Genomic DNA, 24,402 nt, shown 5'->3' with positions numbered 1-24,402 from the left:
CCAAAAGAAGTGAATTGATAAAAACCTGCACTCTTGCTGTGTCCTCCCTCCAGCCATCCTGGGAAGCACGGCTGAACCCATGCTGTTCTAAGTGCAGTTAATGGCCACAGTGAGGGCAAACCAGATCCAGTGGCTTCCCACTGCTCAGGAGAACATGCTGGGAGGGACAGGAGACAGTCTGGGAGACATCCCTGTGCTGCTTGGGTCAGGCTCATCTGTGCTGAATTAGTTTCACTTTAGGCAGGAAACTCATGTATTGTCAGGACAAGACAATTCTGTTTCAGCATAGGCTGCAGTCAGTTTTTTCTCCCTTTCCTACAGATAGCTTATATCCCTTTTCTATTTTTTCCCCCACCTCATTTCTAGAGACAAGTACAGGACCCTGCACAACTGATGGTCTGCAGGAGCCAGGAGCTTCTTCCAGAGCTCCCCTCAAGGCTTGCTGCTTAAATAAAGGATCAGAGGGAGGAATGGCTTCAGGAGCCCTGGAAAGAGCTGGAAGCAGAGCACAGGGCTCAGGAGGGAAGCTGGAGTGCAGAGATGCCACTGTGGCTTAGTGGGATGACCTTCTGCCAAGTAAGTTTTTTATAATTATGATTATATCACATAGTGTGTAGGAAGGTCTGTTTTCAGGATATTTTTGTTGCTTTATTGGTCCTCCTCTGCTGCACTGTAGGTCTGCCTTCTGGGATCCACTTAAATAAAAAGATTGAAGTAGCTCCAGGAAAGAAATGTCATACAAGCCATAGGAAGGGGAAAAGTCCTAATCCTGGGAAGCCCTAAACTTTAGGGCCAAGCCTGTGAATCTTGCTGAGGCATAGTTGTCAGCCAGAATTTCTGTAGGGTCAGGGTCCTTATGAAGGCATATAAACTTAAAAATATTTTGCAGAGCTCCTGGTTTCCTGTAGCACCCAAGGTCAATGTGAGATGGCACCTGGTCATACCCTATATTCTGGAGGTGTTGCAGCCTCCTTTATCCATCACTTTAGCTTTTTGATCCCTGAATGGAAGTTTTTCCTTAGGATGAAATCCCCTCAGTCTGTCAGAAGTGACTGCAGGAGAAGGAGAGCTCTGTAAATTTTGGGGGTTTGTTTGCACCCTTTGGGGCCCGACTGCTTTCCCACTGCCCATTGCCATCCCACATCTCAACTCAGGGTTCAAGACATCAGGCTGTAGGGAAAGTAGCCCCAAAACCCTGTTTGAATTTGCTTTGCAGCAATGCTGACAGATCCAGCAGCGCTCACAGCTAACTTTGGAATAGTCTCCACTAGTGGAGAGGGAGCATTTTCCATGCCCGTATTTGCCAAAACTATTTGCTTGACTTTGAAACCTTCCCACATGCCTCCACACAGATGGGTGAAAGGATTGTTTTTCCTTTTTGAGTCACAGCGTTTGTGGACTGCTGCTCCTGCCAAAGAATTCCTCTGAAACTTCTAGAAAGGCAGCTCTGCTGTCTGTGAGAGCTCTCTCCTGGCTGGCTGCTGGCAGGAGCCCACGTGGAGCTGCCAGGTGTTTGTGGCACCCAGGCAGGGTGGCAGGGCTGTCCTACCTTGCAGCATGCTCCTGTAGGCATTGTCAGCAATGGCATAGATGTGGGGGGGCATCTCGTGCCTCTTCTTGCCCTTGTACATGTCAATGATCTTCTCTGAATAGATGGGCAGCTGCTTGTAGGGGTTGATCACAACGCAGAAGAGACCCGAATAAGTCTGCAAGGGAATTCAAATAAAAGCTGGGTTTAACATCACCATGTGCCATGTCCAGGCTGGGAAACACAGGCAGGGGCTGCAAGGAATTAATGGGATTTCAGCAGCAGTGCTCCTTTGTGTTCTGCCCAGGGTAACAAAGGAAGCAGGTTTTCTGAATGTATGTGTATGCGTGGTTTCAAAGAGCACAAATCATTATTGCTAAAAAGTGAGCTGCTGGAAGCAGGTGAATTCCACAATCTGCACAAACACCATGACCTGATGTTAGAGCTCCTTAGCTTCAGTTATTTTCAGTACATAATCCATGCCCTTATCACATGTAAGGGTATGGTGATAACTGTAATAATTAATATTTATATGTGTATTTTCTTATCAGAATATGATATAAATAACTGCTCAGGTAGGCATCAAATTTTGTAAAGTGAAATCCTAGGTAAGAAGATTAAAGGGTTTTTTTAGAAAAAGCTTCCATGAACACCACGTAACACTGATGATTGATGAGAGTACTTAAATAAAATTGCTCAAGTTCCAAATAGATGCCCTGAGAGACTAACCATGCCTTCTCTGCATGACTATTTCTGCAGAAAACGTCAGGAAAAATGTGGTTTGTTTAGAATTTAATGGAGGTATTAATATAAAAATAAATACATAAACAAGAATAGTGGCTGACAGCTGATAGGTGTTCATCCATTCTGTCTTGGGTTTTTATTTATATATTTTAAATTTTTCTTTATTTCGTAATATTCCAGCTCTTGACCTGGACCAGAAGCAATACCATACGATACTAGATAAGGAGCCGTATTTCACAAACAGTTGCTAAAAGAAATTTCTAAGGGTATTTAATTTAATAAAATTTAAACCCACAAAATAAGAAAATAAAACAAAAAAAACCAAACCAACAAACACCCAAGTTATGAGAACATAATACTCATATTAGGAGAGAGTCTCTTACATTAGGCAGGAGTACTGCAATATTTAAACTGGCCTATGGAAAAAAAAATAATGGAATTGTGCTGTTTCTGATATATGCAGAAGTGGGGTTTTTTTGTTCGTTTTTTAAAAAATATTTATTGTTATTAATGTGATTTTGTTGCCGTGTGTGAGAAGCAGAGCCCTGGGGGTGCCACGCTGAGCCCGGGGCTGTGTCCCATCATGGCCGGAGCTGTCGCTGCTCCCCGGGCACAGGGATTTCCCTGTCCTGACCATAATAGGGCACGGCCCGGCACGGCCCGGCACAGCCAGCACTTTATATGGTATCAGCACCCAGGGCCTGAGCCTGGCACGGCACAGTCTGGCTGCTCCGGGGGCTGCGGGGAGCGACAGCGCGGCCTGGGCCTGTGGGAGCCCGGCCCAGGAAAACCCGGCTCAAATCCCCCCCTCTGGATCTCAGCATCGCCAGGCTGGCCTAGGAAAACCCAGCTCAGGGTGTCAGCATGCCCAGGCTGGCCCAGGAAAACCCAGCTCAAATCCCCCCCTCTGGATCTCAGCATGCCGAGGCTGGCCCAGGAAAACCTGTCTCAAATCCCCTCTGGGTCTCAGCATCGTCAGCCTGGCCCAGGAAAACCCAGCTCAAATTCCTGCCAAGTCTCAGCATCCCCAACCCAGCCCAGGAAAACTCAGCTCAAATTCCTGCCAGGTCTCAGCATCCCCAGGCTGAGCCCAGGAAAACCCAGCTCAAATCCCCTCTGGGTCTCAGAATCCCCAGGCTGAGCCCCTCGGTGGGGAATGGCTAGGCTGGATTTTCATTGGGAAGTCTGCTGCTCATGTCCAAATGAGTTTTAGTGTTGCCAGGGTAACACACCTGAAAAGTGACAGTTTTATCCTAGAATGGCCACCAAGGCCCTTAGGGAAAGGACAGCAAGGCATTTTTTAGTAGTAAAAATAGATTTACTGTACACACTTAACTAATTGTCCCCACCCAAGTAAAAAATTAGAAGAGGAAATGAAGGAAATTATTTAGGCCTCCCTTCCCTGAGATTTCGAGGCATTTCCTGCCTTGCCACATGCAAGGCTGTTTGCACACCCAGGCACACAGTAACACAGCTTTAAAGAGCTAATTTTGAGGCACAAGAAGCAGGGTGTTAAGGCAGAGGAAAAGCTGGAGCTGATGAAGTTCAAGAATCCTCATTTCTAACTGGACTGTGATCTCCTCAGCAGATTTAATGAAGCCCTCTTCATTAAATGAATCCCTCTTCATCTCAGGAAATTTAATGAAGGCCTCTTATTTTGGCTGATTGTAGCTCTAGGTGTATGCTTTGCAAGGATTTGGGAGAGCTGGATTAATATAATGATGTTTTGACATGGCCAAGGGTGTGATGGAAAGTGGGGCACTGAAGCTTCCATGCCTTAAATCCTTCTCCCTGTGGCACAGCCTGTCTAGAGAGGGGCTGAATCTCTCCCCAGAGGGTCTGGAGGAAAAACATAATCTGAAATATCTTAGGGATACTTCCATGGGAGTGCTGAGCTTGGGTATTCCTCAGATTGCTGCTGCTGGCTATTTACAAGGGACTGGCACACAAATACACATCTGCATTGTAAATATCTAGGTTTGGGCAGAAGAGTCCACCTCAGTTCCAACATGCATATTTAGCTTTGGGCACTAAAGACAGCATTTTTAACTCTTAAGTGAAAACTGAACAAGTAGTGCCTATGAATACAAGGAATTTGATTTTACTCTCAAATCCACTGAAGTTGCATTGATGTGTTCTTCATGCTTATATAATAATTTTTGGTGTAATTTGTATGTGGATAAAGCAGATTCTTTTTGTTCTGAGCAATGTGAAACATGAGTTAGTGGCTCGTGTTTCTTCTTGCCCTTCTATCTTAATTATCTATGATGAAGCAAAAGGCCGGGGTGTTTTTCTTAACCCTGTGAATTTCTGCACTGAATCCTTTTATTTAATATTATTTATTGTAAATGCAAGGGGGAGATGATTTTTTTTTCCAGCTGGATTTATTATTTTTCTTTAGATTTGGGAATCCCCATTTGCATCACTGATGCTCTGGAGAGAAAAATGTTGAGGTCATGTTTTCTTGGAATATGTGGGACTCCAAGAGATGCAAATTAGGCAACACATGGCAAAGCCAGGAGATGGTTGTTTACAGTTAGTCTTGCAAGTGGGAGAGACTCAGATTCTCTTTAGAGGCCCCCTCTGTTTTTAAAAAGGTATGGCAGCATCTAGTAGGGCAGCACTGTGTAAAGCTGGGCACTTTCAAGCAGGTTTTGCATACTGAAAATACAAATAACTTGTTGCACTACAAGTCAAATTATTGTCTTTGAAACTTTACCATCTTAAAATTTAGTCTCTTGAGAAAGAAACCTTAATTTCAGATATGCTTCCATTTTTGCCTCCATAAAGAACTCTTTGATTTCTAATTGCATTATCCATTCTTAGAAATTAATTTCCTCTTTCTGTAGAAAATTAAAATTCCATAAAGTAAACATAATGGAAACCCTAGAACAGCTATGCAGTGTTGCTGTGAACAACAACAAATAACCCAATCCCCCATTTTATCCCACTAACCTTCTACTAATTTTAATTCTTGCAACAATGCAGAACACTTTCAGAAAAAGTCTATTTTAATCATTAAGGCTGCATATTCTGATATAATAGCACATGGGTCCACATGTTCACCTGCAAACCTAAAATCCAATAAATTCAAATAATAAAAAGATAGGAACTCTAGCTTCTTTCAGGAACTTGATAATGTGCACTTTATTACATTCCTGAATGAAAGATCTTGAGCTTAGCTCTTTGAAGTTGCACATAACAAGTAAGCAGTTTCTTTGTTGTAGTCCATATAACTATCTTACTTTTTGCTTAATTTCCTACTTTCTAATTTAGCATTTCTCATAATAAGACCCTGACTATCATTTGGGCTTAAGCTCTGTACTTTCACTCATCAGTGGTCTGTCATGCAAGTAAAATTTTCATAGATTGTAACTGTTGATAACTTCTGCAGCACAGGAGAGGGATCCTTCATGTAAAATCAAAGATAACAGTTAAATTCCTTGGAAAAGTTTTGGGCTTTGTTACTATGCTGTTTGCTAACTGTTGATGTAGATAGATTACAGGGTTATCAATATCAAAATATTGTTGTGTTAATGTACTTGTGAAGACTGAAAGACAGAATAATATAATATAATTTGTCATAACTCACATGAACATAGACTGATTATAATTTGTCCAGGCTTGTCTGATCTGTAATTTGATCAACATGAGGGACAATAAGGTTTAGTGGATGCCTGACTTTGCTTCAGTGACACACTGGTACATGCAAGTACTCTTGCCTGAATTCCAGTGGGTTTGTCCCTTTATCCGCACATAAAGTTTAACTCCAGCACCACCAAACCAGAACTCTTCAGCTGCCTTTCAGTTTTGACTGAGTTTTGCCTGAGTAAAACTGCATGATTTACCTTTTCTGTATGCTCTTTTTGCAAGTTGCTGTAAAATTGTTTAGGTTTACATTGAATTAATTTAAAAGTCCCTCTCAATTTTTTCCCCCCAAACAGTAGGACTCAGATTTTGTTCCCCTATCAGACAGTACCTTCCAAGCCAAGAATATTCTTTCGGAATCTGTAAATTTTATGAAGAAACCTTAATATGTTTTAATTTAGTTAAGTAATTAAGCAATTATCAAAGAAGCAGGAGAATAATGGGGAATAAAGTGAATTTGGAACATTTTTGGGTTAGGATGCCATTGCTGGGGGTTAGTACTTGCAAGACAGTGTTACACAAGGCCTTTATCCCAGACAGGGGCTGGGATCCACCTCGCTGTCCATGGGATGTGGTCACATGCAATGGGGAATGCTCTGTGTGGGTTTGGGTCTACTCACATAAATTAGACCTGAGAAGTATCTCTCCCTTAGATTGTGCAGCACTGAAGCTTCATTGAGGCAAGTCAGCTCTGCCATGTCCTCCACTTTGGAGAACTTTGGAGGGTTCATCTTCTGGACATCATCCTTGCTCAGTGTCACTTTCTTTCCATTTTCAGCCAGTTCAACCACCACCTCATCCCCTTTCTCTTCCTTGATACTTGCTGCTTCAAATCCATGTTTCTCTGATGGAATCCAAACCAGTTTCTTTGCTGACCAGTCAGCCTGGGCAAGTGGGTTGTTGATGAAGTTTTTGTCCACAAAGAGGAATTTCTCATCATCGCTGAGAGGTTTTTGAGCCATTTTGACTCAGCAGACACCTGTTGAGGAAGCAAAATATTCTACTTTAAAGGGATAAAGGAAGGCAAATGTGGAGGTGTTTCAGACAAAACACATTTGTCAAATCTGCCATGCAGTAGGTCCAAAGCACTATAGGTCCTCTGTCATATCTGACATTTCCACATGGATACTTAGTCCCTGTGCAGTGAGACACTCAGAACTGCACCAGGGCCACCAGCTGAACTCCTTCCTGCAGCCTCAGCTCTTGCCCATCACAAAGTTAATTGAATTCAGACAAACACAAAATTTCCAATCACCCAAATGCTGTTGGCACACACTGAAATATCAGTGCAATAATGAAATAAGCTGTAGAAGGATGGTTCCCAGGCTGTGTTCCAGCAAGGACAGAAATGAACCTTACTTGCAAAGGGCTATTTCCAATCACTTAATAATGTTTAATTTGGAGAAGAGTAAGATTAAGACAAGGTCAACAGAAAAAGCCAAAAAATTATGTTGTTGTCAATACTGCTGGTGAAGGAGAAGTAATTTAGAGGTAGCCCCTCCCCATGGGTCAGACAGTAGGAGCTGATCAATTCTGAAGGGTAAATGTCTATCACATGAGAGAGAGAAGAAATGAAACAAGCCTGGAATTGCCTCAGCTAAAAGATACTTTGAACTCTGACTGGAAGGATGATGCAGCTATGCCATGCAGTTGCACAGGGATAAAGCAGCTGAATGTATCTGCCCATAGGTGAGAGCCAGGGGGGACTTTAGGCTGCTTTGCATGGTGCTGAGACAGCAGGGAGATGCTCTCCTGCTCTGCCACTGAAATTTGGATGTGCTGATAGTGCTGGAGCTTTGCAAGTGCTCTGCTCTGTCCCTTGGGAGCACAGGTCTAAATGCAGCAAGGAGTACACAGAGGATTTGTGGTTTGCTCCAGGGCAAAAAGAGTGTGCTGGTTGGGAAACCTGCTGTGCAGTGGAGCAGAGAGGAGAGCTGGGGAGGAGCTACAAATAGTGTGTGCCCAAGAAAAACATCTCTAGGAGACAGAGGCTGTTTCATTTCCTTATTGAGAATGAGTTTAATATTTACAGCATTCAAAAAAACATGAATCTGGAGGGAGTTTGGAGAACTGACTGCTAAAGATGTCAGCAGTCAACCCATAAGCAGGACAATATTTGTAAGGACCAAGCTCTGTGGTATGTAGCCAAATGGACACACTGTGCTCTGGGAGTACCAGAGCTTGCTTTCCAAATATTTGTCCCTGAAGCCTTCCCACAGATTAAAGTTTTTTTACAAGGCCACACTGTATGAGGGGTCTGAGAAGGAAACATGTATCATGTGGAAGGTGACATAAAGCTTAAAAACAAAACTAGGATTTTTAGAGGTGCCTAAGAAGGTTAGGTGATATCCCACTGAAATCCAGCGGAAATTAGATGCCCCAGCTCTTTAAAGTCCTGCAACAACAGTTGTCTTAAAAAAAAAAAAAAAAAAAAAGAAAAAAAAAAAAAAGTGCTTGCTCTAGAACCTTGCCTGGAAATCCCAAAGAGGAAAATTTGCCCAGATAATCCATGAAGGTGCAGTCAATGTGTGAGGGAGACCCTGCTCTCTGCCACTGGCCCCTGAGCAGTGCTCCCCACTGTCGAGGCTCTGCGAGGGAGCATCTGTAGGATGTGTCCCTCTGCTCACTCCCAGGAGATTCTTGGAAGAGAGCAAGAGGAAACTATTTGACCTCTGTGTGGATTAAGGCAGAAAATGCTCCCTGGCTGCCAAGAGGGCTGGTAGAGCTGCACAGTTCCAATAATGGAGATGGTATTCTCTCCTGCTGAGCCCTCCAGCTGGCGGCTGCGGGGGGAAGCTGCTCACAGGGGAGCCATGGAAGCTCTGCCCGTCCCAGAGCTGCAGCTCACAGGGCTCAGGGAGCAGCAGGGGCTGCCCTGGCCTCTCCCACTGCTGTGGCAGCAGGCAAGGCATGTTCTCCACCCCACTGCCCCAGCAGCGTGGCAGGAACTGCTGCAGCAGTGGAGACAGGGATTTCAGCCCATCCCATGGCCAGGAGAGAGCTCCATTGGCCATGCTGAAGCAGCAGAAAGGTTGGAGAGTGCTGCTTGAGGCTAAATGCCAGGTGACAGCACTTTTATATCAATAGGAATTAGGTACTGCTCTCAGAAACAGCAATAGTGAGACTGAACTGCAGAGCTGAGCTTCATGGGGTGAAATCCTGCTGTTCTGAGGCTGCTCACAGAAAATGAAGATGGAAATCAAACTGCCAAATCATCCTGACCATCCACCTCAAAAACCCAACCATAGCTAAAACTCTTGGCCTGTTAGTGGGACATCCCAGAGGTTTGTCTGTTCTGTTGCCCAAGGACCAAGGAAAAGTTCCTCTCTTTATTACAGGCTAAATTCAAAAGCATCTTCCACAGATTCTAGCATGAAACTCAGAGCTGGTCTGAGTTTCCTGCTAGAACATTTGACTTTGTTCTCCTACTTCTTCCTGTATGTACAGGTGCAGAAAGTCTTAAACTCAATCTTTTTCAAAGCAAGATCCATTTGGAAGGTATATAAGGTGGAAAGAACTGCAGAACTTGGAAATACAGGTTCTCATTCCCTAGATCCAAACACTAGGATTAGTTTGAATATGGTAAGAATAGATCCCCTACAAGAACTAGTGAATAGACAGTCTGAACTGGATCCCAGAACTACTCTGAAACACAGCGAGGAGAAAACATGGATTTATGTGAAAAGAACTTTTCATGACTGAACCTCTGGAATCTAAGGATAAAGTTTTAGCAGCTTCTGACTATCACCACAGAAAAAAAGGTAATGCAGTTATGAAATGTGGATTAATGGCTATTAATAATTGAATTTATTTATTAATGTGCACTATTCATTTTCATTATAAAGGAAAGTCTTCCATCTGAATGAAAGGGGTAGAATATAAGCTCCACAAACTCAACTAAATTTGTCCTGGTGAGGACTAATGAACTGCTAATGAGATGCTGAAGGTGATTAATAATTGGCACTATATCTTCTGGTCCATCTCTGATCAAGACAGCACTGACTGATACTGGGAGTATGGGCCAAGGGGAGAGAATCCTTGCAGCTTGCTGAGAACATTCCCTGGGAAGGCACAATTGACCCTTTAGCCAGTTCCTGGGTTTCACCCATAGGGCTGGCTGAGAGAAATGGAGACCCCAGTCCATGTGCAAGAGGTGGTTGGAAGTTCTCATCCATTTAGCCCAAATCATGGACAAGAGTGTACACTTTATACCCGGAGGTGAGTTATCCCAAGGGTGGGAGGAGGAAAAGCAATCGCAAAAATACCATTGATGTGAAGTTTCTTGCCTTAGAATTGTGCCAAATTACACCTAACCTGATCCATTTGTTGTACTTGTTGAACACACAAACACACACGGATGCTTCCACAGCTATTCCTCTGTCTGCTGTCCCACTATAGAGATATCTGCCTGACCTTCACTGTCCTTTCTCTTTCCATGTTAATGACAGAAGCTGAATCCTGTCTCTATAACTAGTTTGTCCTGAGTATATTATTTCAAGAATGAAATATAAATATTCCCAGGAAGTTCACTTTAATTAAAAGGTTATTGGCCAAGCAGAATTGCCTCCTGAGTCAGAGCTTGGAGGGACTGCTTTTCCCCTAAGGAAAAGATAAAGGGCACTTCTCCCTTCCTCTGCAGGATGTGCATGTCAATAAAAAGCCTTATCACATCTGTACAGGGAATAATTATTGCAACAGAGGAACATAGAACCTATTATTTAAAAAAACAAAGTCCTGCTCTCAGGAGTAGTTTCTGATGGAAGAGTGTAGCAGTAACCTGCTCTTGACACAAACTGCATTTCTTGGGCTACAGTAATTCTTGCTTATGATCTTTTCAGTTTCCTTATCTTTTACTTTTCCAGTGCTTAACTGAATCATCCAACTGAGCACTGCTTGGAAAAAAAGATAATCAAAAGATAATCTAGGGGTGAATCCTAACCTTGTGACTTTCATTTAGGAACTGGAATTGCCCAGCACTGACAGCTTTATCATGAGCACTGCTATCAATCCCTCCTGGCCTTTCACCTTTTTTTTTGGTAATGCATTCTCCATATACTTCAATCAAATTCACTGTAAGTGCCTCATTTTATAATAAAATCATCTCACCTTTTAAATGTGATTTACTACATAACTCTGAATAAACACTTGATTAATTTTCTAATTTTCAAAAGAAATTGGCCCTAGTTATTGCCAGTGTTATAAACTGTAAAAGTCAGAAAAGAAGAAAAAAAAAAAAGGCTAGATTCCCTTTATCTGGAAAATACCAGCTATTTCAAATTCTTGTAATGTCATTCTATTAACTAAATAAAATTCTGTATATTGATTGTAATTCACAAATAATCCATAATTTTAACTGGATTTTGCACATGCTGGAAAGCTGTCTCTAGCTATTGCCTTCTCCTGACATTAACATACTTAAAAACCATCAGATTTGCAACTAATAAGTCTCTGTGATTTCCAGAGCATTGGGATCTCTGCATACATCCCCACGCTGCCTTTTATGGAGATGTTCTGCTCAATACTCCCCGTTCCACAAAAATGTAATGATAACAAATTCAAAACAAATACCTTTTAGGGACTAGTGTGTCAATTGCAAATGAGATAATAAAATTCATTGTTTACATCCAAGTGAACACGGCCAGGGCAGAATTGGGCACTAAACTGAAGTGACAATTTAATCAGAGCTTTGCTCTCGGCGGCTTCATCAGCTCAGCCCTGCCTGAGAGGCTGGAGGGAAGGGGGGACTTGGGGAGTTGAGCCAGTCAGTCCATCCACACAGTCCTGCTGCAAACTGCCTGCCAGGGCAAGGCTGGGAGTGAAGGACAAGGTGGGATTGTCTTTCAACAAGTGTAGTTTAGAAAAGGTTTTACTGATATGGATGTATGAGATAATGACAAGCCTTCTGAATTCTCTTATATTGAAAATATCTCATCATGCTTCTTAATTATGCAAACATATATGCCTTTCACATAAATACCAGCATTTTTATAGGTGTGCATGCACTCAAACACACACACATGCACATATAGGTGAAAGAAGCCTGTGAACCTGTGGGATGGTGCTGAAGCTGCTTTCTGCACTGCCATCTACTGTCGCTTTAATTTACTAACGGGATTTTCTTAGAAGTTTGTTGCTTTATTTTCCATTTTAAAAAAAGGCATGTCACCTTTGAAATTAGTTCAATAAATTGTCGGATTAGTTTTGTTTCAAATTTGTTCGCAGCGTATCAAAAACATACATATGTAATGCTGAGGCATTTAAGTAAAAGTGATTCTAATTTTTAAGCATTTTTCCTCTTTAAAGAACAAGTTACTGATTATTTTATTTGGTTGCAATTTCTTTCAGCAGTGCTTTATTAGGACTGAGAGGTTAGGAACCTCAGCAGCTCAGGTTTTTCATTCCCAAATGCACAAGTGATGGTTACCTGCAGCAGCTGCTGGGACCACCTGCACTGCCCTGCACCTTGTGGCTCTTCTGCAGCCTTTCTGGTGTCTTTCAGGCTGGACCCAGCAATGGCAGTGCCAGCAGTGACCTGGGGCAGGCTAGAACACCTGTGCCCACTGTCAGCATGCACAGTCCCTATGCATGGCAAGCAGAACCCAAGCAGTAACACAACCCAGGACGAATCGCCCGAGCACATCTGAGAGGTCTGTTCCCATGCCCAGGTTCGTGCTCTGGATGTGTTTGCAGAGCAGAGTAAGAGTTAACTTGGCGGAATCCCCCTCCCAAAGCGTGTGAGCCCCCAGCCCTGTCCCCAGCAGGGACCTGGCCCCCCTGGTACTCACAGGTGTCCAATGGGGGGAGCAGAGTGAGTTGCAGACACAGCCAGCAGCCGGGACAGCCCAGTCCTTGCTGCCTTTGCAGCCTCCCTATATAGAGGAGGAGAATCTTGTCAGTGGGGAGGGGCCCTGGAAACCACATCCTGCTGGAAAATCCTTTTGGTACCTGGCTTGAAAAGTACAGCCTGAGCCAAGGAGCTCGGGGCCTAACCCTGGGCTGTGGCCCCTGCTCCAAACCACTTTTTAGGGAAGCAAGCTGGTTCTGGCTTTCAAAAAGATGTATGAAAGGGTGCCCCTCAGTCACAAGTTCAGGGTTTCACCCTTTTCCCTGCTGTTTGACAAAGCAGATGGACCTTTAACTCCTTCCTGCCTTGGCAGTATCCCTGTCCCTCACGGCCCTGTGCCTAGAAGGGCAAAGGACAGGTCATGGCCTGTGTGGCACAGGATGTTTCCTACCCACTGTCAGTGTATTTTGTTAGAGCCAAGCCTCTGGGTTTAGGGGTTGCTTGGGCAAAGAGGGTTATTCCTAACACAGCAGGACTGTGGCTCTGGGTCACTCTGTGTTTATGTGACATTTGGAGCCTGGGGCTGGTTTAAGCCTCCTTTGCCCCTGGGAAACGAGAGGGTTGTTTGCCACCTTCCCAGCAGATTTGCCAAAGTTTTCTTTGTAATCCAGTGTGCAGCTCAGTTCTTGAGAAAGACTGTAAATACTTGTTCATATTTAAGAAATACCTAGAAATACCTCCCTGTGCCCGTAAATGTAGAAGAGAAGTGGTGGAGAGCTGGGGGGGCACACACAGAACAGGGAGCAGCACCGTGTGCTGGCAGCAGGAGCAGGACAGGCTGCTGGGAGCCAGAGCTGCAGGGGTTAGGGACTGCTCTGGTCCTCATCAAACCTTCCTCACACCCCCCAAACCTTCAGTCCCAGCTGTCCCCCCTCCTTCCTCCCCTAGTAGCCAACAGCCTTGTGCAGTAGGACCTGTGGATGGAGATATCCCAAAAAGGGAAAGCTAGGATCCTCTAGGAATTCCCATGGACGTGCCAAATACAAAATACCGAAACAACCCCCTCTCAGCAACAGACTAAATATGGTGTATACCCAAAGGATCAGAGCACAGGCCTGAGTGAAATTATTTCTCTTAACATCAACAGCTCTGTCTTCTCTGGAAAATAAACCCTCCTGGGGAAGATGGATGGGGCTCATATTGGTCTCATCATCTTAAAAAATACCTGTGAGGGGAGGCTGGGCTGAAACCCTCTGCTGTCACTGGGTCAGGAACTTGCAGGTGTGATAGACCTGTAGCCCCTTCTAGTTCTGGCCAGAGGTGAAAAAATCTGGGCAAAGAGGAGAGAGGGAAAGAGCCCTGGGGTTTCTGCTCTGCAACATTTCAGAAATATCAGATGCAGGGTCAAGTTTATGCCTCAGCTGGAGAAGACCAGATTTGCCAGGGCAGTGACACAGTCCCAGAGGTCACAGACTGTCCTGCCAGAGGAAGGGTTGGTGTCTGCAGAGGTGTGGGGCTGCCACGGAGCCAGGCAGAGCCTTCCAGGACCCAGCAGTGCCATATCAGACCTGTGCATGTGTGACTCTGTTGGAGCAAAGCCAGGGAAATGATCACCACCACATAAATCCAAGGAACTTGTCCTTGTTGGCCGAATGAATGTTCCTCACAGGGCAGGGTAGTTCCCCCATCTTACTTTTTTCCCCTGCAGTTTCTTGATTGCAAACTTAGGTTTTAGTTAGAAACACAATGAAATGCAAGGGAATCCTCTGAAAAGTATGATCATTTTAACATTCATCAAAGTTATTCTAAGAAGTTCCTTTTAAACACATGCAGCTGTTTCACAAAAGCAGACACATTATAATAGTAGCTTAAAAAGGAGTGGAAATTATTCTGGCTGCTCTGCAAACCCCTGCACACGCAGGCTTGCTGCCCGAGGAGGGAGTTTAACAGCAGCACTGCTGGAGGGTGATATATGATGTGACATTAAACGGAGCTGGAAAGTCCAAAAAAATATTACTGCTTACTGCTGGGACTGAAAGAGTTGCACTCTCAAGCCATGTGGGGTAGGAATTGATGAGTATAAGCATGGCCTCCACCCTTCACTTAAAACTCATGTAAGAGAATACTAATCTGACAGCCTGCCTGGGGGTTCCTGAAAGTTGTGGTGTTTGCTTTAAACCAAACTTGCCTCTAAATGAAAACTGTGGATTTCATGATGAGGATGATGAGTTTGTTACAAGAAAATAAGCTTTGTTTAAACCCCCTTGATTTGTTTATTTATTTGTTTTAATTACTTTTCTAGAAAGAAATAAAGCATTAAGAAGCCTACCCTTAAACATCTCCTTACTGAATTTGCACTGTAAATATTGTACTTGGGGAAAAGAAAAGAGGACCCAAGAAGGAAAGAAGTGAACTTTTAGCTGCCTTACCATAATGTAACCTGAACACAAGAGGGGAAAAAAGAAAAGCACAGATGGTGATGTTAGTTTGTTAAATAAAGCATCAGGTGAGCAATTTTTGTTTTGTTTAAAAATGTTTTTACTCAAGTTTTACCAACCATGTTTCTCCAAGATGACAATGTAATTAGAACAGGTAATTGTACTGGTGGATTATCCCCTGTGTCAAGCTGTGCCCTTGCAGCAGGAGGGACAGTCTGTGTCCCAGCCAGGACAATCAATCTTGAGAACAGCCCAATGAGGGAAAGCACTCACCAACTGCTTGGTGTTTGTGCTTCTCGCTGCTGCAGGTGTCAGGTGAAGAGTGTGAGGTGCACAGAGCAGGTCAGAATCAGCTGCTGCTGAAAGGGTGTGTTTGCAAGTGTGAACAAAGCTTTTGGGGTTTCTTTTCCTAAAGGTGATTACCCAGGGCTAATCAGTCCTCCGGAAAACTGATCCAGTGACACCGAGATCGGGAGCCTGACATGGGGGTGCTCAGGAAGGAAAATGTAACTGACTCCTCAGGGGGAGCTGATAAAGCTTCAAAAAATCTCCTCTGTGCAGGACAGAAACTAAAACCTCTCAAACAGCACGGCTGCCCTGCATTTGAGAGACACAGTTTGCTCTCCTACAAGGGGAGAGCAAAAATTTGGTCTTGAAGAATTTTTTATTTTTAAAACTTGTAGGTTAAGTTCTTCCAAAATGCTTTCCAGATCTGATATCCACACCAGACTTCACTGGCTCCTTGTCACCTTCACTTGTGATAATGTGCTGAGACAACAAACAGCCTCTTTTAATGGCATTCCCTCCATAACACTCTTGGTTAATGTTCAATCTCCAACAAAACTCACAAATGCATTTTGCTGTTTAAAGACCCTAAACTTCTTTATGCTTGTATTTTTTTTTTAAATTTTCTGTTGTCAGTAGAAAGAATAAGGGCAGTTAATACAAGACATCCCAGGCTGCAATTATGCAACTTCTGAAGTTAAGAAAATAATTTTTGTGTATGCTCACCTAGGTGGCAATTTCTTCTAAAACCTGAACCTGTGACTCTAGGCCTGCGAAATATTTTGATCTAAATATTGATCTCACCTTAAAAGTTTAAGGAATGCTAAGTGCATCCATGTGGGAAAGATTTGCAATTCCTCTTCACCCAGTAACAAGGCAGGCAGTGTGACATTCAGAGGATTTGCTGTATGTCAGTGTCTTGAAAGATACTCTCATATTTCATGTACTGACAAGATAAATGCTAGATGATTAATAATATTATTAGACCAGTGTATTTTCATAGACATATTTCAAAGCTTTGTTGTAAATAAACATCACTGGAAATACATTTTAATTTGCCTTTAGTTTGCTTGTACAATGATTATACTTTGAAACAAGAGATTGTTTCTAACCCCCAGATGTGGGCTGTGAGGGTATTGGAGAATTAGATGAAATTCAAGTTACACCCAGAGCAAACAGACCAAATTCACCCAGTGTCCAACACAGTGTCTACAATGGGTGAATCCCCAGAGAGAACAGTCCAAGGATTCCCTTTGTTTCAAATGTGTTTTGTCTCTGATTTCAGACATACATCTTTACCTCAAAGCTCAGTGAAGGATGCCCTTGTAGCAGCCTCTGCTTTCCTGACTGTGGAGAGAGAGGAGCCTGCTGAGCTGTGTGCCTGGGAAAGGGCAGGTACCAAACATCCTTTTGTCTTCTTCAGCCTGGGCAACTTTTTAAAATTTCTATCACAAAAATGAATTTCCCAGGGAGCTCCATGGCACCTGGGCAGCATCTGAATGATCTATGGTGGGAAGACAGAAAGCAGAAGCAGTGGCTTTGCTTACACTGAAACATTTGCATAGCAGAGAAGGATTGAGCTTTTGTGTTTTCAGAGCCTTTCTTTACCCTTGAAAAGACAATTCAGAATCCAAATACACATAACAATTTGATCCATTGCTTCATGGAAAACACAGGTCTAGCACTGAACTTCCAGAAAATCAAAGGAAAAATTCAGGGATGGCTCTTCAGCCCAGCAGCTGAAGGTGACAGAGGTGTGAGCACAGAGCACACAGAGATTGCCTTGCCTGATCCAGTGGTCACTGCCACTGCTGCAGGGGACTTACAGACAGATTTGATTGAGGTTTATTTGCAAACACACGTCCTCCCCTCCTGGCAGCACTGCTGAGACACTCCCATATCAGCCAAGGAGGAGCTGCCAGCACTGCCAGTCACACGGAGGAGATGAGCTCACTGCTGAGGCTTCAGATGGAACTGCAGCCTCTCTGCAATCCCACATCACAGTACGGGCTGCTGGGAGAAATAAAAAGTAGCCCTGCAATGCTAACTGGCTCAAATCAAGATAAAGGCAAAATTTCACAGTGTGAATTCACAACTTGGGGTCCTTCACAAACTGCAGGGTCTCCTCCTCTCTTCCCCCCTCCACAGTACCATTTATCTAACAATAAAGGAGATTTATTTATACAAAACTCCTCTCAGTACCACTGGATATATTTAAAATTTATGCATTCTGGTAAAATGAGAAGAGAAAAAAACAGATATTATTTTTTATGTATCCCCGCAAGTTTGGCTTTTAAAATAAATTACCATTTCAAAACATGTAAATATCTCAGCTAAAAAAGAGTTCTGGGAATCAGTTATCTACTATCAACTTTATTTTTAGCTTTGCCCAACTTAAGAGTTTCATGCTGTTTGGGAAAAAACCCCAGAAGTTCCTTTGCCTCCCATATACCCAGTGTTACACTGCACAATTTATAGCAACTCCAGATGGAAAAAACTTACCCTTGTTTGTTTGCTGGAATGAAGATAAATATAGTCCCCATTTCTGGAGAACTAAAAACAACTATCCCTCTAAATCACTTCAATTCTTCTATTAGAATTTCTTTTCCCTTACTTATCTGAAAGTTGCAGCTTCTTTTTAAAAAGAATGATTAAAATGTTTAGTTTGAACACTCTCAAAAGACCACACAGAATAAAATTGAAAAATTTTATTCAGAAACACAGGAAAAACACACAAAGATATAAATGTAAGAATTATAAGTTATTATATAAAAATTTATTGGATAAACTCAGTATATTCAGGTGCAATTCTGGACACAGGATTCACTAATGTGAGTTCCTATACAGTCTTCCTTCTATCAGCACTGGAGAAAGAGAGCTTTGCTAACATTTTTAAATTGTCAGTAAGCATGACCTTGTCATCCTGTCTCATGAGAAGATGTTACAAGCTAAAATGGTCCCACTGGAGTTACTGGAGAAATGTATGCAATGAAGAATGTCCTAAATTAAATCTGGCAGACCTTGAAATGAGAAATTATAAAATGAAAGATATCATCTCTTTATGCTTTGTAAAATAAGAGGCTCTTCAATGCTCGTGCCAGCCATCCTTCCTGGTTCTGGAATTCTGTCTGAAAATGAAACACAGACAAAAATATTCTCATGATCTGGAGCTCCAAGGTCTCTTTTCTACTATTACCAACTTTGATGCACAGTATCATCATAGGGGATTTAGGAAATTTTACAGATTAATGTTCCCATGCAGCTGTAGGATATAAAAGCTTTGTATTACTGAGAGTAGATTTCAGACAATGTCCAACTCAGCTGTACGAATGAGGTAAAGAAACACCACATTTCACACCTTTGCTCAGGATCCCCAGTCTGCTGGGATACTCATACATCTAAATAAACAAGATAATTTCTAAAGTGAAAAGCAAGCTAGATGTTAAATAAAAGACTTGGCAGGTTGAGTTTCTGAATATGCAGCCTAATGAAAAGAGTAGGATAATTAGTATTTTAAACCCACTGCCTTTAGGTCTCTACTAACATACTCCACAAGCACATGCAGAAGTAATTTCAGAATATATCTACTTAAAGGTCCAAAGCCTTAAAAATTTATGTTTTTGTTTAGTTCTGAAAAAAGCAATGTGCTGTTGTGTCTCATGATTGATCCTGAGTTCTGTAACTAACAGTAACCAATTAAATCTCCATGTGAAGTTATATTGGAGTCAACAGGGCAGGGTGACCCTGCAGAGTCAGCAGAAACAAAAGTTATTTTAAAAACAATTCTCCTATACACTCAGTTTGTTTTAAAAATGAAGAATTTCTGATAGGAATAATTGTTTTCTAACAAAGAGGTAATTTATAGTAGTTTTGCAAAGGAAATTTTGTTTCTTCAGCCCCCTCTTCTGGCAGAAGAAAAACATCATTGTCTCAATGAATTAACTGTTTAAAAACTGTGAGTACTTCTCACCCTTTTTAGATATCAGTATATCTCAGGCTTTATACTTTTGAAATTTTTGGATACAAACCAAACAGTTCACAGTATTAACAGGAGAGTAATAAATCTGCACAGTAAAAAATGAAGCAATATGCCCAGAAGTCTCTTTGAAGGAAAAAGCTGGGCCAATGAACCTCTTCATTCTCTAGCTTAGGTGGTATTCATTGTAACCAGTCCAAAAGCAGACCAGAAAAGGCAAGTAAGATTTAGCAGCATGTACTGTAGAGCAATGAACTTTGGGCTTAAGCTCTTGTGGCAAATAGGATCTGAATTATGTTCTCAGAAAAGGTTTATGGCCATGTAAAGAACTGACAGCTGAAGAGTTAAGAACTTTGTATAGAAATTGGGTTAGACCAGATAAGAAACAGAGATATGCCCACTATTTAATACATTTTATTGAGATTTTTGGTTAAAATATTGTGTTGAATTCCCAGTATAGTGAAACTGTCTCTAGCTGACCCTTTTCAGGTTTGTAATAATATAAGGGAGCACAATTTGGCCAGCTGAACTTTTAGGGAAAAGGCATTTGGTGTCAGATGAAAGCACTCCTTGCACAGAGAAGGAGGCACACAGTGTCCAGCTGCATGGTTATGCTATTATAGACATATCCATGGTCTAGCAAATCTGGTCACAGATAAAAGTTCTGCAAAAGTAACACTGCACACACCTTTTTGATTTCTCTCAGCAAGTGGTTTGCCAAGGTTCTGCTTTGGATAATTCAGCAAGGATGCTTTTGGAAGAATATTCTGGGTACTTTCTTCTTTACCAGCATGTAAGAAATGAGAGAGAATTCCATACAGGAGAGGTCTGCTTAAGGGAGAAATTCAAAAGTAGTCTGTAAAGTCTATGAAATACTGAGCATTAAAAATACACCCTTCCCCCAGGACTTCTTAGATCTTAATATTTATAAAATATGTACATGTCTTTAATAACTTAAAACATATCCAGGTATCATTATATAAGTAAGCACAGACCTAAGCTCCCCCTGAGCACCAACACTGCCCGAAAAAGCTCAGACTAAGGGACACTTCCCACTGAACTTCAGCTCCGCCGGCAGGTGAAGAACTGGAGTGTGTTCAGCACAGATCCACATTCTCACCCATGCATCAGAAGGATCCACACGCTCACAACAGATCAGACTTTGGTGTGCCAGTCTACCATGGCACATCTCAAACCTGGCTCTTCCCAAGCACTGACAGGTTCAGACAGCACAAGCACAGAGAATGCTGAATGTGTCTGAACCTGCCTCAGCCTCAGGTCACTAATGCAGTTTCATTGCAGCACTCCGATTTTATATCTGATCTTTCTATTGCTCCACACAGCAACTCAGATATGCAAAGAGCAGATCTGCTTTCTGTAGACTGTACTGGTAAGAGAGTTGTGTTTTGGTGCACAAGGGCACTCTGGAGAATGCCACAGTGTTGGCAGAATGCAGTGTTAGTTTGGAGTATGCCTGAACACGGCCCCATGTTTGGCATCCTGAAGCTGAATCCAGCATTTGAGAACATGCGTGGGATGAGCTACATTTTAATTGGTGAGAACATCTATATCTGTTTTATAATTACACTAAAGAGAAAAATATAGTGGCATACAGAATATAACTGTGATTCCAAAATTCCTCCTTACACTGATTTTCCGCTTGCATCTTCAACTATATTCAGCTCTTTGGCAAGAAATTGTCTATCCAAGGGCACTTCAGGCTGGCCGGATTCTGGAAAACAAAATCCCTGGATCTTAAGACTGGTAAGAAAAATGTCACCAATTAATAGAAGACTTGAAAAGATCATGAGAACACACACCTCCCTTTTAGACTATTAATAAGTAACAGTGTATTGTAATTCAGGGAACTCACTTAAGCATTAGTGATTCATATAGGTATAATTTACAATAGCACATTACAGTTTTTATCTTCACTCCTAAAGAATCTAAGAAAAATATTAAAGAAATTTTACAGCATAAAGATAAATTCATCAGGCAAACAACTCTTTCTCTAAACTACTACTCTTAAGCATGTCAAGAAATTTGAGTTTGCAGGCTGTTATCAAGTTTTCTTGCCTTTGCATCAACTACTGTGTCAAACAATTTACCTCAAGTGTAAAGGAGAGGAGAGTAAGTTTTCTTGAAAACGAATGGAGTGATTTGGCTAAATGCTGCAAGTAGAGCTGTGGAGAGGTTGTTTGTACCCCTTTAATTCCCAAGGGAAGACAAGATTATGCAGCTTGTCACACTTACTGATTCCATAATATCAATGGAATTATTTAACCAAACAATCACTGATTATTATTACAGCGATAAGACAAATTCATGGCCAATACCTGCCGTCAGAACAGATGCTGAGTATTTATACTTGTTGTACTCCAGGTATTCCCGAATGAGCTCATTGATCAGCAGGTTCTCCCGGGACAGCGTGGGCCGCGGCTCGCTGTGGTCATCCAGGGCATTGAACACCTCAGCTCTGATCCTCGCTTTGATTTGGGCAAGAGCTCCTCTTTTTTCCAGTGTGTCCTTTAGAACTACCACCATAAAAAGGCGTGTTAATTTAAAGCCAAACGCATTCAAGGAGCAGCAGCAGCATTAATTAGCCCCGATACAAACAGAGCTCTGGCGTGTGCCAGCGCCACAGCGATAAGGTATCGGCACCTGCGCACGTGCCAGGACCCACCAGCCAGGCACGTCCCAGATAAAATTCAGCCTTCAGAAAAGTCACAAATACAGTTTTTTATTTTTTTAGTCGCAAGCATACATTCTGGCAACTGGAAACAGGATGTTACTGCACCAATACTGAAATATACGGAAATATACAGCCCGCAGTACATGACGGGGGGGCAGCGCCAAGGGACGGGGGCCCCCATGAGCGCCCGCGGCAGCTCTGAGACCCATCCGGGTGGCCGCGAAAGGCCGATCCACGCTCCTGCCCTCCCGGCGGCCCGACACATCCCCGACCCCGGCCCCGACCTGCTTTGAGCTCCGCCACCGTAGCCATGGCCGCCGGCACCCGAATGGCGCCGTGCGCACTGCGCAGGCGCGGAGCCGGGCGGCGGGAGCTCCCTGAGGGAGCAGCGCGGGGCCGAGGGATCACTGAGGGGACACAGCGGGGCCGGGCGCAGGCGGCAGGAGTTCCCTGAGGGAACAGAGCGGGGCCGAGTGCCGGTAGCGCCCTGAGGGGACAGCACGGGACCGGGAGCTCCCTGACGGGACAGCGCAGCTCCCGTCCGGCCCCTCAGGGAGCGGAGCCCCGGGGGATCCCTCTGCTGCCAGCGGCCCCCGGGCCGGGTCGTGCCGGGATAGAATAACCAGCATCAGCAGCGCCTCCGTGCTACCCGTGGAGCTACCGCTCGGTGTCTCCTGCTGTCCAGCCCCGTCAGCTGGGCGGAGTGTCAGGGGTGCCACGCTTTCTCCTTCTGTAATTTCAGAGGTTGGCAAAAATCGGGGAAGGAAGCATGGAAAATGAGCGAGAATTTCTTCCATGTGTGCAGCGGGGGAGTTCTGCACGGAGGCCTAGACAGATGTACTGTTGATTAAAAGGACTCGCCAAAGCTGAGCTTCTAATGAGAAGGACTTGCCAAAATGTAACTGTATACGGGGTGTTTTGCAAGCCTGAGGATCCCTGGCGTGACTGGAGGCTTGTGTGTGTGCTCCGTGTTGCTGGGATGAGTCAAGAGTGTTTATTCTGTCAATGCATGAAGTATTTCCCAAAGGAAATGCAGCCGGGGTGGGTGAACAAACTGGATTTGCTATTGTCTGCTGGGGCTTGAAGGAAAATGTGAGTTGTCTTAGGCAGTAAAGGCTAAGACAAGGCTTATGTCTGGGGGTTGGGGAGTTTGTTAGGATTGTTTTGTTTTGTTTGTTTTTACATTTCCTCTCAAAGCAAATATTTATATGACAGTCTTCCAAAGCCTCTCTGGTAGACGTCAATAAATAAAATTTAGGAAAATCAGAAGTGGTGGTGAAGTCATTGTGTTTCCTTAGCCCACCAGTTGCTGGCAGTGAGTCAGAGCAGTGCTTGCCCCATGGCCACCCTGAGCCTGCTGCCCGGATCCCCAGGGTGACTCCAGGGACAAACAGCTTTAATGTTACAACATGTTTAATGTTACGGCATTTTCAGTCTAAACATGTTTCTCTGCATCCTTCCAAACTTCTCCATGACCTTATGAGTCACTCTTGATCACACCTGATTTCCCGTTAATAAAGAGTTGCAGTTTTCCACACTGCTTCAGTTTTGTGTGCTGCTTCAATTTGTATTCTACCAAAAAAATAATACAGAATTTTGTGTAGTTCTTTTTTCTGCTTACAAGGGAATCTCCCTTTTAGACAAGATTTCAGTTTCTATTTGTTGTATTAATCTCTGTGTTAAAAGATGCTGTTTACAACAATGGTTTGTGAAATCCACGTTCAGTGACTTTCTGGTACTCTGAGATTTGATTCCGTATTTCTGCAAGTTTGGCCTCATGTCAGCTCTAGTTTTTCTCCTCCACAAAAAATATTTCGGATCTGTTACATTTTTCTTCTGAACTCTTTGGCTTCCTCTCACATTAATTATTTACTCTGTATTTTCACTGTGTTTTGGTTTACAAGGAAATAGAATTAATTAGAAGAGAACTAGTTTGATGTGGAAATCCAAGAATAATTTTTTGAGGAGAAACATCATTGACGTGAAGCATGGCAGTTGTGACATTGGGACAGTCTGGGGCTGAAAGAAAAGTATTTGGAATGTGAAACTTAAATTTTGTTAGTTTTTTAGCTTACAGTAAACATGTGGGTAAAAAATGTATCTTTCTAGACACTCCTCACTTCATGCTTATTTACTTTTGGATATAAAAATAAAGGGAATCATACTTGAACATTTAGCTGTTCTCTTGCAATACAAAAGATTTTAACATTATGAATTAAGGTATGGGTTAAACTGACAAACTCGTAGGAGTTCTGGCACCCAGTGTGTGGTTTGATCTTTCTGTGAAGATTCTGCTCCGTTCATCAG

General features: G+C 43.0%; 2 protein-coding genes and 1 long non-coding RNA gene across 7 annotated transcripts in view; 1 reads left to right on the top strand and 2 right to left on the bottom strand.

Annotated features, from left to right (window-relative positions):
- Positions 1–12,837, bottom strand: part of MYH11 (myosin heavy chain 11) — a 54,291-nt gene extending 41,454 nt beyond the window's left edge. For all 3 annotated transcript variants that reach the window (XM_005487682.3, XM_014267509.3, XM_005487685.3), the window contains exons 1-3: positions 12,706–12,837; positions 6,541–6,899; positions 1,550–1,706 (exon numbers count right to left, since the gene is read on the bottom strand). In XM_005487682.3, the coding sequence (XP_005487739.1) occupies positions 1,550–1,706; positions 6,541–6,882 (499 nt within the window). In that variant the 5' untranslated portion in view covers positions 6,883–6,899; positions 12,706–12,837. The remainder of the gene's footprint in view (positions 1–1,549; positions 1,707–6,540; positions 6,900–12,705) is intronic.
- The window catches only part of LOC141731008 (uncharacterized), a 28,943-nt gene extending 12,535 nt beyond the window's left edge, over positions 1–16,408 (top strand). The window contains exons 5-6 of the long non-coding RNA XR_012582869.1: positions 367–576; positions 15,007–16,408. This is a non-coding gene — a long non-coding RNA (uncharacterized LOC141731008). The remainder of the gene's footprint in view (positions 1–366; positions 577–15,006) is intronic.
- Positions 16,409–18,120: 1,712 nt separating this feature from the next.
- CEP20 (centrosomal protein 20) lies at positions 18,121–22,524 on the bottom strand. 3 transcript variants are annotated; one of them, XM_005487686.4, is made up of 5 exons: positions 22,380–22,524; positions 21,740–21,937; positions 21,051–21,135; positions 20,092–20,234; positions 18,121–18,555 (listed from the first exon to the last, which is right to left on the bottom strand). In XM_005487686.4, exons 1-5 carry the CDS (start codon positions 22,405–22,407, stop codon positions 18,479–18,481), a joined length of 531 nt encoding a protein of 176 aa, XP_005487743.2. In that variant the 5' UTR covers positions 22,408–22,524; the 3' UTR covers positions 18,121–18,478. The 3 variants fall into 3 exon arrangements, with proteins under 3 accessions (XP_005487743.2, XP_005487744.2, XP_074408941.1); XM_005487687.4 differs by having other exon boundaries at positions 20,092–20,231; XM_074552840.1 differs by lacking the exon at positions 18,121–18,555 and having other exon boundaries at positions 20,092–20,231; positions 21,017–21,135.
- Between the last annotated feature and the right edge of the window lie 1,878 nt (positions 22,525–24,402).

This window comes from Zonotrichia albicollis, chromosome 16 (genome assembly GCF_047830755.1).
Source record: "Zonotrichia albicollis isolate bZonAlb1 chromosome 16, bZonAlb1.hap1, whole genome shotgun sequence".
NCBI classification, from domain to species: Eukaryota; Metazoa; Chordata; class Aves; order Passeriformes; family Passerellidae; genus Zonotrichia; species Zonotrichia albicollis.
Note: the sequence above shows the minus strand (reverse complement) of the source record. Positions and strands in the feature narration are given on the sequence as shown.

Excerpts from the sequence above, each read along its gene's own strand:
- CEP20 (XM_005487686.4), bottom strand. The coding sequence starts at position 22,407 with ATGGCTACGGTGGCGGAGCTCAAAGCAG. Across the intron at positions 20,235-21,050 it reads GATGCAAGCGGAAAATCAGT|CAGACCTCTCCTGTATGGAA; the intron begins GTAAGGAGGAAT and ends TTCTCCCTTAAG. Across the intron at positions 18,556-20,091 it reads TGCTGAGAGAAATCAAAAAG|ACAGAATTCCAGAACCAGGA; the intron begins GTGTGTGCAGTG and ends TTTCATTTTCAG.